The following is a 14,789-nucleotide window of genomic DNA, read 5'->3' on the forward strand; positions in this document are numbered from 1 at the left end:
TTTAAGCTAGAGTAGCTATTAATGGACGAATAGTGAACGTTTCTTGCCTTGTAGACACCGGAGTAGATGGTTATATCTTCATCGACTATGACCTTGTGAAAGTAATGATTGATAGCTTAGGCTTACGGACGAGAAGACTCTCCCGAGAGTGCCCGATTACTGGTTTTGACGGATCCTTGCGAGAACCGATTACCTATATAGTGAAGCTCTCGTTTATTATTGATGAGCGCGTATAACCACGATAGCCTATGTTAGTGACTGACCTTGGGAACCACGACCTTATTCTTGGAAGGATGTGGTTCGAAATATATGGAGTACTTCTAGATTGTAGGAAACGGAGACTTCTGTGGCTAGATTAACCCTCTCTGTAGGATTAGTTATAGATCGGTATAACGAAACTAATACCTAGATAGATTCTGAAGCGACCGCTAGTTAACTATTCTCACTAGGAGGACGTAGACCGAAGAGACCGGTTGATTAGGGACTAGGTCGCGAAAGAGCCCCGAAAAGAGATACGAAGAACTTACGGAGCCTCCTACCAAGAAGACTTAGTGGGTAAGATACACCGATCTCTCCGAGATAAGCTCGCTGTCCCCTAGAAGAAAAGACCTACTACCGAAGACCTCCTTCGTCGAGGAGGCGTAGAGATCGCCGTGATTGGGGGAGTTGGATTCCACCGCTATATGTAACGAGAGGGTATAGAGACGTTCGTGACCTCTCTAGCTTAGATTGACCGGATTCTCGAAGAGATGTATAGTCCTGAATATACGTTTGAAGCCGAAGAGATCCGTATGCGTGTCCTAAAGGCTTATTATTAATTTATCGATGTTTTTTCTAAGATCGATTCGAATACTCTGCCCTAGTTAAGAGGTACACCCGATTATCGGATTGAACTTGATGGAGCCGTACGCTTAGGCTACTGCCCGTTATATAAAATAAGCGAAGAGGAACTACGCTTTGCGAAGGATTATATCACGTAGAACCTCGCGAAAGGGTTTATCGTGCTATTAACTACCCCGTACGCCTCGCTAATCTTGATAGCTATAAAGCCGGGTGGAGGTCTCCGATTCTGTGTAGACTACCGGAAATTGAACGAATTGACTAAGAAGGACCGATACCCGATTCCGTTAATTAACAAATTACTATAAAGGGTTAGTAAAGCGAAATGGTTTACTAAGCTTGATATCTAGTAAGGCTTTCATAGGATTCGAATACACCCCGACTCTAAAGATTTAACGACCTTTCGTATACGTTACGGTTCGTATAAGTATAAGGTGATGCCTTTTGGATTAACGAATAGACCCGCTATATTCTAAAGATATATAAACTATACGCTCGGTGATTACCTTAACGACTTCTGTACGGCCTTTATCGACGATATCTTGATTTACACGGACGGAGATAAGAAGTAGTATTTAGACTATATTAAGAAGGTCTTGGGAAGACTCCGAGCAGTAGGATTATAGGTAGCTATCTAGAAGTGCGAGTTCTATACTTAAGAAACTAAGTTCTTAGGCTTTATTATCGGAACCGAGGGTATCCGCGTGGATCTAGCTAAGATTGAAGTGATTGAAGCCTAGTAATAACCGAATATAGTTAGGGGCATATAATCGTTTCTGGGTATGTGTAACTTCTATCGAAGATTTATTAAAGACTATAGCAAGATCGTAAAGCCTCTGTATCGTTTAACTCGAAAGGAAGTGCCCTTTAAATGGGATATCGTGTGTGAGGAGTCTTTCTAGGAACTGAAGAAAAAGTTGATATCTATACCCGTTTTAACGTATTATGATCCTTTCGCGTTAACTTAGATCGAAACTAATGCTTCGGATGGTTGTCTCGGAGCGGTCCTCTCTTAAAAGGGACTAGATGGATAGTTCTACCTAGTCGTATTCTTTTCAAAAACGATGAATCCGGCCGAGTAGGGATACTATACGTACGATAAGGAGATGTTAGTAATTATTCGCGCACTAGAGGAGTGGCGAGCGGAACTAGAAGGGCTATAACGATCCGAACGATTCGATATCTGGATAGATCACTAATCTCTGTAGTACTTCATAATAAGCCGGATACTTAACGCTAGATAGGCCCGTTAGGGCGAGTTCCTTTCCCGATTCTTTTTCCTGATTCGTTACCGACCGGGAAGAGGGAACGTGGTCGCTAATACTCTATCCCGAAAGGATAAGTCTAGTAATTAGAAGGTTGAACAGACCCTATTACCTAGAGAAGTGTTAGAACAAGGAACCTATCCAGACGACTCCGAAACTATCTAGATAGAGATGAAGGGGGCCGTGACTTCAATCTTACTATAAGGATCTCCGAACGAGGTTGCTTAACGAAATCTATCGCCAACCATCGACCGCCTACCTAGGACGAGAGAAGACGAAGCGGATGCTTACTTCTAGATACTATTAGCTGGAAATAATCAACGATATGAGGCGATATATAGATAACTGCTAAATCTATAAGCGAACAAAGGCATAGAGAGACCGAACTCTAGGGTTGCTATAACCACTACCGATCCCCGGAAGACCCTAGCAACATATCACGATAGATTTCTGCTCGTTCCCGAAGGACCGCTATAGGTACGATAGTGTCTGCGTGTTCGTGGATAGACTGACTAAACGACTGATTTCGATACCTTGCCACAAAGATATTAACGCGAAAGGAATAGCTCGGTTATTCGTGGACTACGTCTACCGATAAGTAGGACTACCGGAATCGATTGTTTTAGACCGAGGACCTTAGTTCGTGTTAGGATTTTAGAAGGAGTTCTGTCGGATTCTCGGAATCGAAAGGAGGTTATTAACTACCTATTATCCCTAGACAGACGGCTAGAGCGAAATCGTGAATTAGTATATGGCGTAACGGCTACGGCCTTTCGTGAGCTACTATCAGGACGACTAGTCGGAGTATCTTATAATGGTAGATTTCGCTTTCGTATCCTTACCGTAGGAAACGACAGGAGTATCACCTTTCTTTGTGGAACGAGGATATAAACCGCGCGTGTTATTTAATTAGAAGCTAATAGAGATCTCTGATTGGTTTAGCCAGATTGTTCCTCGATAGATTAATACCTATCCGTAAGAAAACGAAGATGGGCGTACTTACACTAACAAGATGTAAGAGATCTAGGAAGAAACGTAGCGTAAGGCTATAATTGCGTAAGAACGTTAGCGTTAATAGGCGAATCGACACCGTAGAGCAGAGGATTTTGGTGTTGGCGATCGAGTTTATGTGACTATAAGGAATTGGAAGTTGGACCGACTAGGAAGGAAGCTTACGGATTAAGTAAGCGGCCCTTACACGATCGTGGAAAAGGTCGGCTATGCGTACAAATTAGAGCTACTAGATTTAATCAGAGTATATCCGGTCTTCTTAGCAGAGAAACTCCGCCGGGTAGCTCGAATAGAACCTTTAAACGGCTAAATCTAGGACCCGAGGCTACCGGAGATTGTGAACGACGAAACGGAGTGGGAAGTGGAGGAGATTATGGCAGTTCGCCTGCACTACCGAAAGCTTTAGTATAAAGCAAAATGGGTTGGTAACGAGGATGACGATGAGTGGTACCCGGTAGGGGATTTTAAAAACGTACCAGAGAAGCTGTTAGCCTTCCACGCGAAATACCTAGATTTACTAGGACCACCGAAGCGGTTGAATGCTTGGATTGAGGCTGCTTTGAACGATCGATTTGAACCGGATCACCTAGACGATAATAAAAGCCTCTGATTAGTCGATTCAGAATGTATACTCGAACGTACGTGACCTGGAGGGCTAGGTCCTTCTAAAGGAGGGGGTAATGTGACGATCGAGGACGGACTGGAGTGAAGGGTCGAGTAGAGAACTGGTTAACTCGTGTTTAGTGTTTGACGGAAGGTTCCTTTAGCCTATAATAAAAGGGGCTTCCACGTAGTAGATAGATCTTCTTCTTCTTTTCCCCTCTAGATTTAGTTGCCTTCGTTGAATGCACCGACTTGGACCTAGTCCTCTCGCCTGGCTGTAACAATATAGGTCTATTTCGAGTAAGTAGCCTATTATATTATAGGAGAGCTAAAGGTAATATATAAGAGATATAAAAAGATTTATGATTATCTAAACTATACCTTAAATAGAATAAACGCGCTTCGAAGGTATTTAAAAATAGAGTTATGCCGGAAAGGAAGATAAGTAGTTAAATAGCTAAGTATATAGCGGTTAATAGAGTAAGCGGTATTAACTCCTACTAAAATAAGATAATAGGCTATAAGGGAGCTAACTACCTTTTCTATAAGGCTCGAGATTCCTCTCTAGTTATATCCTCTTTTACCGAGGAAGCTTAGTAGTAAGAGATTATTAGTATAATTATCACTCTTCGCCTTCCCTTTTAAATAATTAAGTATCCGTAATTTTAAAAGCTTCTTCGTATAACGTAGTTAGTATCCTCGCTTCTTACCTTTCCCTACGCTAAAAGTATCTAGCGTCGTATACGAGAGATTATAAAGGAGAGATAGACCTATCTTCTTACGAAGCTTCCGCTAAAGGCAAAGCTCTTACTCGCGCTAGATTACTAGACTTCTCCCTTTTAGTAGGCGTTTATAGCTATCACTAGCTATTTTATTAATAAAGACTAGAACTATCGGGAAATTCTGCTTAGATTTAAACCTCTATATAAGAGGTATACTAGCGTTAATCTTAGCTCTATACTATTTAATTTACTCTAGTAGCACTAGATACCGGAACGGGTAATTACTATTACGACTAATAATACATCTAATAATAGCAAAATAATATTAACTATCTAGGATTTACTATAATCCTTAGATATATATTATAGAGCTACTATTATTCGTATTCCCTATATTACCCACGTTATCTAGCTAAGTTTAAAGTAGCTATTTAGTTATATAAAGGCTAACCTAAAGAATAAGACGAGAGAGATAATTTAGTCGGAAGAATAAGCCTAGTCGGCTTATCGAAAGGCCTAAAAGCGAGATATCGTAAATACACTACGTAAGGTTTAGATTTATTCAGCTATTAAACTAACCACTTCCTTTATATTATCTCCTAACTATTCTTTTAGATCCGAGACCTCGTGGTTTTCATTAGCGTAAGCCCTTAGCGACGGGAGTCCTTTTTAAACATTTAGACCGTATAACCGAAGTTAGTACCGATTTAAGATATCCGAACACGCTAGAATTCGACCTTCTTAATACTTCGACGGGCTAAACGGCTCTAATCCGCGTTCGATTAGTTCTGTACTAAGTATAGGCATCCTGTCGGACTCTAGGCGGTGACCATAAAGTCGTGGTTATACACACAAGATGATAGTATGCATAAAGATTGGTAAATACTCAATAGTGTCTGAATACACGGTTATGAGTCTATCGGTCGTGCGCACTTCTATGAAGGAGAAGTACCACGATTGTGGAAGAGTACCACTGATCTAGAAGAGAGATCACAAAGGGTGATAAACTTGATTCAATTTAACTAGGAAACATAGCAGTATTTATATCACAAGAAACATAGCAAAGGATCACATGATAAATCAACAGAATCAGAGTGTTGAGAGTCTCTTGCTTAGGTAGGCAATCATATGCGAGATCGTTGAGGATCAATCTGTTAGATCTTTATAGAAGAAGATCTATATGTAGAGAGGGGTTATATGAGTGGGTCCTTCATCATGTGACCCCACAACTAGGCTTCATCAGGGCCCACGAATGGGCCGAGGACTTCGGCCCATGGCCCAACCCACGGTAGGCTTAGGCCCTAACCACCAGCCTAAGACCTAACCCCTAGCCCACGATGGGCCCCTATTAGGGGCCCATAGAAGCCCATTTTTGCATAAAATCAAGGTCTTGGCGTTTATAAAACTGCTGAATTATCAGAATAAAATACTGTCATTTTTCGCTGTTCTAGTTCTTACTCTTATGAACAAGACTTCCTTCTCTAAAATGAATGAAATATAGGTTAATATTTGTATGATTAACCTAAAGCAACCCGTTACTAATTAACTACTACCTAATATTAATACTATTACTTATTATGGTAGTGTTTAGATAGTCGTAAGAGTTATGGGGTCTAAACTTCTAGAGATATATTTTTAGCGAAGTGTATCTTTAACACTAAATAAATTATACTAGCGACTATTCTTATTCTAGATTCCGTGGATATATAATCTATACTATTACTATATAAAGCGTTATATTCTAAATTAAATAAGTCTCTTCTTTAATCATAAATTTATATCGAAAGAGGGTAATAAGATGAGTGGAAAATTGTCGGCTGCTTTTACTCTTAGGGTGAAATGAAAATTTTGAAGATTCTGGAGATAGGAATAGGCTAGGAATAGGCTAATTATAGGCTCTTATGGGCTCTGGTAGGCTATTAATAGGCTCTTATGGGCTCTGGTGGGCTATTAATAGGCTTTCGTGGGCTCTGGTGGGCTGTAGTGGGCTTTAAGGAGCTCGGTCTACTTAAACCCGTGATATCTAACTAATTAGCGATTAACTTAATATATTAGAAGTACTTGTTTCCTAAACTCGGTATTTACCACTAAGTTAATACGTCTCCTAGCCTTAGTACTATATATATCCCCTTTCTCCTTTCCTACCCTTTCCCTTCCTAATACCTTATTTTAAATCCTCATCTTTCTACTACTATATCAGAAAGCTAGTAATCTAACTTTGCGTCGTCGCTTTATAACGGAGATATAGATACTCTTGCTTATCTTACGCCTTTAAATCGACTAGTTACTCTAGGTCTATCTAGTAGTTAGTAAATATTTAATACCTTTAACTCTGAATTCCTCCGTCTAGTTATCCTACTTATAGTTCTATCTTCTCTTATACGCGTTAGTCCTAACCGAAGAAAGGTATTTATTCTTTATAACGAAATAACTTATAGTGATTAGGTGGACTAGTAGTTACAGACTGACTATGGAAGAAAGAGTAAGATATATTAGGATTTAAGTTATTAGTTAGATATTTAGAGCTACTTTCACTAAGTAGTATATAGAATAGATAGCTCGCTAAAGGTTATATATAAACGCTACGGCTAGATTCTTAAGTATCCTTATTCTCTAAGTAAAGGAGCCGACGGGAAGGACTAGCGTTATAGCTTATTAACGATAAAAAGATATCTCACGACCGCTAAGTGTTAAAAAGCTAATAAAGGATATAACGCAGAAATTACTGAATTTCTTAAGAAGGGTATAGGTTATACTACGTATAATTATTATTATTACTTTACTAATCCACTTTAGCTACTTTAGGATAATACTCCGACCGAAGCTACTTTTTCGCAAGAAGGCTAGGAAGAAGAGATCTTATCGTTTCTATCTATAAATCGGCTTCTATTTTATCTTATTAAGTACCTAACGTTTAAGAGCCTAATTAATATAGCTCGCTCTGCCCTATCTCCTCCTATAATCCCCTCCGTAATAATAATCTATCGTCGGCTAGAAAGCTTAGTTAAGGATCGGTAATAGCGTATTCTTCGGATACTTCCTACTAGTTATAAGCTATCTATCGCGCTTAACTACTAGATATCCCTATTTTCTTAGGCTTTTATAGCGATCACTAGCTATTTTATCGATACGGATTAGGTCTATCGGGAGGTACTACTTAATTTTAAACCTATTTATAGGGCGTATACTAGTATAAACTTAAGTAGTGTTCTTATAGAAACCCTCGTGAAGTATAGGATTGAAGACCGGGTATTTAGTTTAACTACGGATAACGTATTAAATAATAAGATATTAGTTAATTCGCTCTAGTAAGCTTTATCGGATAGTGTTCTTATTATCCGGATTCCGTGCCTTATATATATTATCTAGCTTAGCCTTAACTAGCTTCTTAGTTATATTAAGGTAGTCCTATTAAACGATATAGCTAAGATAAAGTAGATAGAGTAATAGTCTTTAATAGCCTAGGTAAATATATAGTACCGGAAGCGAGAGATCTTCTATATATTAAATAAGATCCGCTATCTTACGATCTACGTGAACGTAAGTTCTTAGCGTCGGGAGATATTTAGTAATCTCTAGACTAAGGATATAAAGCTTATACCGATCTAGGATATAAAGACTCGGTGGAATTTAATATTCCTAATGCTTCGTTATGTAAAGCGGCTCTATACTATCTTTATACCCTTCTGCGTTGAGTATAATCGTGAGGATCTATTACTTAATAATAAAGAGTAGCGTTAGGTCGACTATCTTCTTTATATCACTAAGCTATTCTTTAACTATACTACTTAGCTTTTAAAGACTCGAGATATTACTACGTATTATATATTTAGAGTCTATAATAAACTCTTTAAATATCTTAAATAGTTAATAAAGTAGCTCCGACGAAAGCGTGTCCTATAGAAAAAATATATACTTAACGTACTTAAAGCTAGTCGATTAAAGTTAGATAAGTATTACTCTTAGACTAATAACGTTCGAGGGTATATCTATACGGTTAATATAATGCTTACGCCTATTAATAAGTTTTAGTTCTTTCTAACTAATAATTAGGATTAAAAGTAGCGCGATACTTATCGTAAATCCTTTTAAGAAGCTCTCGCTCTATACTAAGATCGTCTTTCTAATACTTAAGGCTTATAAGTCTCTAAAGTAGTAGTTAGACTAAGTTCAAAACTTGATAAGATATCAAATAGAAGTAAAAAGTAGCTAAAGGTAGCCGCTAATAAAATGATATAATATCTTAATAGTGGTATATTTTAACGTAATTCTGATTTAAATAGTATTAACCGATTAATAGATATAATTAATATTAGGTCTCTTACGTTCTAGAGAGAAAATTAGTGCCGCTTTCCGGCGATTATAGCTCTTACGCGAGATATTCTCTTAGTTCTAGTAACCGGTATTAGTATTAAACGACTGTTTAATACTACTCGAGATATCTATTATTATCGATAAGGAAGGATAAAATCCGAAATAATTTAAGAGCTGATAATATTCCTTTATACTTTAAGATTTAATCTTGAAGAGAAGGAGTCTTATCGGCTAGAGAAATTCTTCTCTCGTGAAGAGATTAAAGTAGTAAAGGAAGAGAAGGACGAAAGGATTGATGAGATTGAAGTAGAACTAATTAGTAATACTAAGGAGTTAAATAATAAATTGAATAATAAGATAGTGGCAGAAGTGGCTCCTTCTTCTACTATCTAGGACTATACTAAGCCCGAACTACTAGAGAATAACACTTAGCTACGGGCTTTAGGACGGAAGCGTAAGAGTCGAGAGGATAATACGTTTAAGTATTATTGATTTATGATAATTATTCTAATCTATTTATTTTGAATTTAAGCTATAATCTTAATCTTAATTACTTCAAAATTTTCTAATCGAAAGACGAGATATAAAGGAAATACTTAATATTATAGCTAGAAATTACATAAATTATGTAGTCACGGAACCTAGGTATATTTATATTGTTTGTGGCCTAATTAGGGGCCCAGAGCCTATTATGGGCTAAAGGTCTCGGCCTATGGCCTACTATAGGCTATAGAACTCGGCCTAAAGCCTAACCTATTCGTGGGTTAGGCTGGGTTGGGCCTGGGCCGACGTGGGCTCTGATGAAGCCTACCCATAACATCCATATATTGATATACCCCCTCAGTTCTCGATGTGTGATAAGAATAAGAGCAAAGTGAGAACTGAATGAGAGAAAAGAGAATGACTAGCTAGGAGGTAGTATCTCTATACCTAGTTGTTTGATAAATTCGACATGCTTCTGCCTAGGTAGGCACTTAGTAAGACCGTCTGCGGGTATATCGGTGGTTTTGACCCATTGGATAGATAGGCGCTTTGCCTACACCTCTTGACGAATCTATAGGCGGTTGATATCCACGTGACGAAGTTTAGTCTAAAAGATTGATTTCTCGCGATTTAATAGGTCAACGGTTTACTTATTATCGCAATTTAACACTTCTTGCTGTTCAGTGTTGAATTCGATGAATTCGAATAGGCGTTTAACCTAGTATAGCTACTTAGCTACGTGTGAGACAGCTAGCAATTCAGCTTCTGTAGTGGATATAGTAATCGTCTTCTGCCTGCGAGATTTCCACTCGATTAGACCACCGAATAAAGAGAAGATGAAACCTTCTGATGACTTTTTATTAGGATTATCGGCGAAACTCGCATCGGACGAAGCAGTGAAGATCTGGCAATCTGATTAGCTACCACTAAAATAGATAGCTAGGTCTTTCGTCCCGTATAGGTAGGAAATCAGGTAGTCAACAGCAGCTAGGTGCTTCTCATCGTAGCGTGTGAGAGATTTAGCTAGTAGCTGATTGGCAAAAGCGGTGTCTGGTCTAGTCCATACAGCAGGGAAAAGGGTCGAACCACACTTCTGCTAGTATAGTTTAACGGTTGATTAGTTAATTTAACTAGTGATCGGATTAAGACGTTGATTGCTAACTAGTGGTGTATTAGGCGGTTTCCTGCCTAGGAGATTGAATTTAGCAGCGATCTTTTTAATGTAAGCTGATTGGTTTAGCCAGGTCTTTCGCTATTATCGGTTTCTGATGATTCGAATACCGATGAATTATGTGAGTTCGCCACAGTCCTTCATCTTAAAGCGTTGTGAGAGAAGTTACTTTATCTGGCGAGCGTGTAAGCTCTCACTTCGGTAGTAGGCAGCTAGGAAGTCGTCAACAAACACCATAATAACTATGCGATTATCGGTGTAAAGTGCAGGATCTTCAGGAGAAGATTTGAAGCCTAGTGAGAGAAGTATCTCTTTCACGTCGTCTTCCCATCGTTTACTAGCGATTCGAAGACTATATACTGCCTTATATAGGCGAAGGACCTTAGTTTTTCGTCCTAAACCTAGTGGGTACTGGTAGTATACTTCTTCTTTAAGATCGCTATTTAGGAAAGCGTTAATAGCATCCATCTAAAAGGTCTCGAGGTCAAAATACGTGATGATCGCTATAAGCGTGCGAAAGGTCCTAGCAGCAAGCGTGCTAGTGCGTGGATCCTAGTCGTCAGGTTTCTGTGTGTCTCCGCGTACGCATAGACGCGCTTTGAAGCGTGTGAGGTATCCTGATTCGTCATATTTATAGGCAAAGACCCATCTCATTAGTATAAGCTGGTGGCGTGGGCAATCTGATTGGTTAAGATCTTTGCAATTCGATTAGTATGTGTATTTGACGAGATCTTTGTTAATAGGTTCGAATGCGTGCATATCTAGAAGCTTATTGAATTCGATTCGCATAGCTTATCGGAATTAGCTTTCAAAAGGATGGCTGGTCAACTAGTGGTAACCAGATGGTGGTGGTGGAATCGTTGATATTAAGACCTTTTGTTGATGAGATTGGTCTGTTGAGAAAGCTTGGAAATAGGTTGTGAGGGATAAGTGAGGGCGTTTTCTCTCACTTTCGTCGTCGGTTGAATCGGAATCTGATCGTGGGCGTTTAGTTGGTATATTAAGAAGTTCATAACCAGAAGGGTCGAAGTTTGTGTTATCAATTAAGACGAAAGGGACTATATCCTCTGGTTCTGATTAGCTAGAACTCATCGATTCGTCTGATTTCGGTTTAAGCGGCGGTGTGATTGGTTGATCTCCGAGGATTTCGTCTGTTAGTATGGGTGTGGCATGATCGATATTGATAGTAGGACTTAGGCTACGGCAAATCCGCTCCGTTAGATGTTAAAGTCATATCCGTATCCGCAGATTGCGGATGTGGGATACCACTTCGACATCCGTATCTAATAATTATCCGCACTTGCATAAAATTCGCTAATTTAACTTATTCTGGCACTTTATGTGACCCTTATATAGCTAACCAAGCACTCTTTTTTTATCACATTACAGATGTATTAGTATGTTATAGTCCTTTGTGGTAAAAATACTATCTTATATATGATCTACCACTTGAAATAATATGAAATATGAATGAATTTAAGAAGAGATTCTATTCTCTTAGCTATATGTAATAGTTTAATTCCTTAGGGATATAGTAGGTAGTGGTAATTTGATTTATTAAAGTGATGGTTTCCGTTATTTTAGTTACTATAGAAAATATATATTTTAGTGTATGAAAGTTAGTGTGGATGCTATAAAAGAAGACTATTAAAGATGAACCCGCTTAATTTGCTATAATCTAACTAAATCTTCCTGAATATAAAATCTCTAAAGCTTAAAGAATCAGGAAATATAATTTAATTAGTAGATTATAATATAAAGATATAGTGAAAATATAGTATATTTATTAGAATTATTAGACTTAGTGATTTTGAAATCGCTCTTATGTAGATATTAGTTAGATATTTCTTAGATATCCGGCGGATATTAATAATCATCCGATAAATATCTAATTTAGTATTAACCTAAATCTTCTAATCTAATTATTAACCTAGATAGAATATCCTACTAGACTATCTTATTAGTTATTCCCTATACTTAGGTAGGGAATATGATATATCGTTATTTTATATTCGAGTCGCGTCTAAGTTACGGTCGCGTAAGCTATACCTTATAGTAAGGTATCCCCCTAATCTTTCTAGCCTAGTTACTTTAGTAAGTATTCGAATTCTATCTTTCTATTTCTCTAGCTATACTCTATACCTTACTTCCTCCCTTACCTTACCACTATACCTCGATCCTAGTACTTAGATAGTTAATACCTAGTATCTTAATATACTAAGTCTTTTATTGATTTAGATATCCTATAATCGGATAACTTCCTTAACTTCCTAAGCTAAGTAGGTCGTACTATAATCTCCTTTTCTGATTACTCTCTCTCGCCTATACGATACCGTTATACTATTCGCGTACCGGAATCACTTCGTCGTGTCGGTAAGTATCTCTAAAAGTATTGGATCCTCTTTAACGATAACCGTACCGACCCTAATATAGAGGGTTCCCGGAAGAGTTTTATTAAGTAGTGGCTAAAGACCGAATTCGGTGAGAAGGAGGACTTACAGAAGTTAATCTAATAGTAAAGTAAGTAAAAGATATCTAATATTTAGGACTGCTTTAATTAAGTCGTATATAAGAAGACTAGTGAGCCTAAGGTGATATATAGGCGCTACTAGGCTATTCTTATTTATCTAAGTTATCGTCGGGTAGGGACGTCTCCGATGAAGATATATATAAAAAGTATTATATATACGAAGCCTTCGGGCTTAAAGAAGTAAGGTATTAATTAAATTATATAGAATATAGTCTGTTTCCCCCTCCGAGCTAGACCCTCTAAGCTAGGAAGCCTAACTTATACTTTATATATCTTTAGCCGTATACGTAGATATCTTCCTTATTCGATTAGTCTACCTTTTAATAAAAGATTCTTGAGTTTATAACTACTACCCGGCTTTTATTTCGGATTACCGAGTATACTAGTTTCAGAAGTCTTCTTGATTACGCTCGGATTATAGACTTAAAGCTTAATATTCCCTCTACCCGGATAATACGACGACTTTTTGATATATCGGTGGAAGTCTAATAGCGAGAGATACTTAATAAACTCCTAGATAGATACCGAATCTTAATTACGCTTAATTGTTAGATATCTCTATTTAAATAAGTATTTATAGTAATTACTAGTTATTTTATTGATTAAGATTAGAACTATTATAAAGTACTACTTAGGTTTAAGTATCTCTATAGATTACACACTAGTAGTAATCTAAGTAATACTATTATTTAGATTCTATAATACTATAAGATTACCGACCGAGTATTATTAATCACGACTAATAATACTATAAATAATAATACTATAATGAATGGTATCTAGGAGATAGTCTAGTCCCTTCTTTAATTTAGTACCTTAATCTTTCGAGTACCCTATATTACTTATATGATTTAGCTCTGCCTATAAGAGCTCCTTAGAAAGCTAAAGGCTGTACCCGAGAATGATGAAGCCGAATCGGAGTGGTTAAGTAAGTAAAACTTAGATCTCTAGACGAAGTGTCCTACTCGTTTAATCGTAAATACCCTTAAAAAGGTTTCTTTAATTCTAGTTTACTTTTAATAAATTTAACTAATTACTACTATAGGTCCGAGGGTTTATAGTATTTATTAATATAAGCCTATAGCGCCGTGAGGTATTCCTAGGGCTATAGAAAAAGGAGCCAAAAATTATTCTAATTTAAGATGTGCGTATACGCTAGAACTTAACTTTCTTAATACTTACCCGTACGCGAAAGCTTTAATCTTGCTTTAATGAGTATTATACTATAAATTAATATACTTAGTTTAAGCTTAACGATAAGGAGTAGCGCTAGGTTAAGTATCTTCTATTGATTACTAAGCCTTTCTTTGACTTTACTAACGTCTTATTAAAGACTAGGGACTATATAGTATACTATATCTTTAGTATCTATAATAGACTCTTTATCTACCTTAAAGAGGCTAAGAAGAAGTTAAGATATAAGCGTATATACTAGAAGAAAAGTATGCTCCGGGCACTTTAGCTAGTATAGAAAAAGCTCTCTAAATATTATAGTAGAACCGATAATAGTATATATAGTATAACCTATGTATTAGTAATAATTCTATACCTATTAAAGAAGCTACGATACTTCGATAATAAGGACTAGAGAGATAGTGATATTGATTTTATGAAGTAGTATTAAGACGTATTCCGAAATAAGTTTATAACTTATTAGAAATAAGCTTAGAGGGAAGTATACTAACTAGATACCTTAGAGAAGATAGATAATATAGAGGACGAAGAGCTTATAATGCTTTGCGACTCGTAATAAACTACACTCCCTACTAATGAATTTAATAGCCGGTAAGATAAGGTTACGCGATATCTATCGAAAGGTGAGCCTCTTATTTATTCGATATCTACTATAT

The 14,789-nt window shown here is 37.2% G+C and overlaps 1 protein-coding gene across 1 annotated transcript; it reads left to right on the forward strand.

Moving 5' to 3' along the window:
- Positions 1 to 8,446: 8,446 nt before the first annotated feature.
- N7496_010757 (uncharacterized protein) lies at positions 8,447 to 13,484 on the forward strand (the record flags this gene model as incomplete). Its single annotated transcript, XM_056703670.1, has 4 exons — positions 8,447 to 8,466; positions 8,495 to 8,593; positions 8,956 to 9,124; positions 13,461 to 13,484. The coding sequence occupies 4 exons, from the start codon at positions 8,447 to 8,449 to the stop codon at positions 13,482 to 13,484; spliced, it is 312 nt and encodes a 103-aa protein (XP_056549630.1).
- Between the last annotated feature and the right edge of the window lie 1,305 nt (positions 13,485 to 14,789).

This window comes from Penicillium cataractarum, assembly GCF_028827025.1.
Source record: "Penicillium cataractarum strain IBT 29864 chromosome Unknown utg000009l, whole genome shotgun sequence".
In the NCBI taxonomy this organism is placed as follows: domain Eukaryota; kingdom Fungi; phylum Ascomycota; class Eurotiomycetes; order Eurotiales; family Aspergillaceae; genus Penicillium; species Penicillium cataractarum.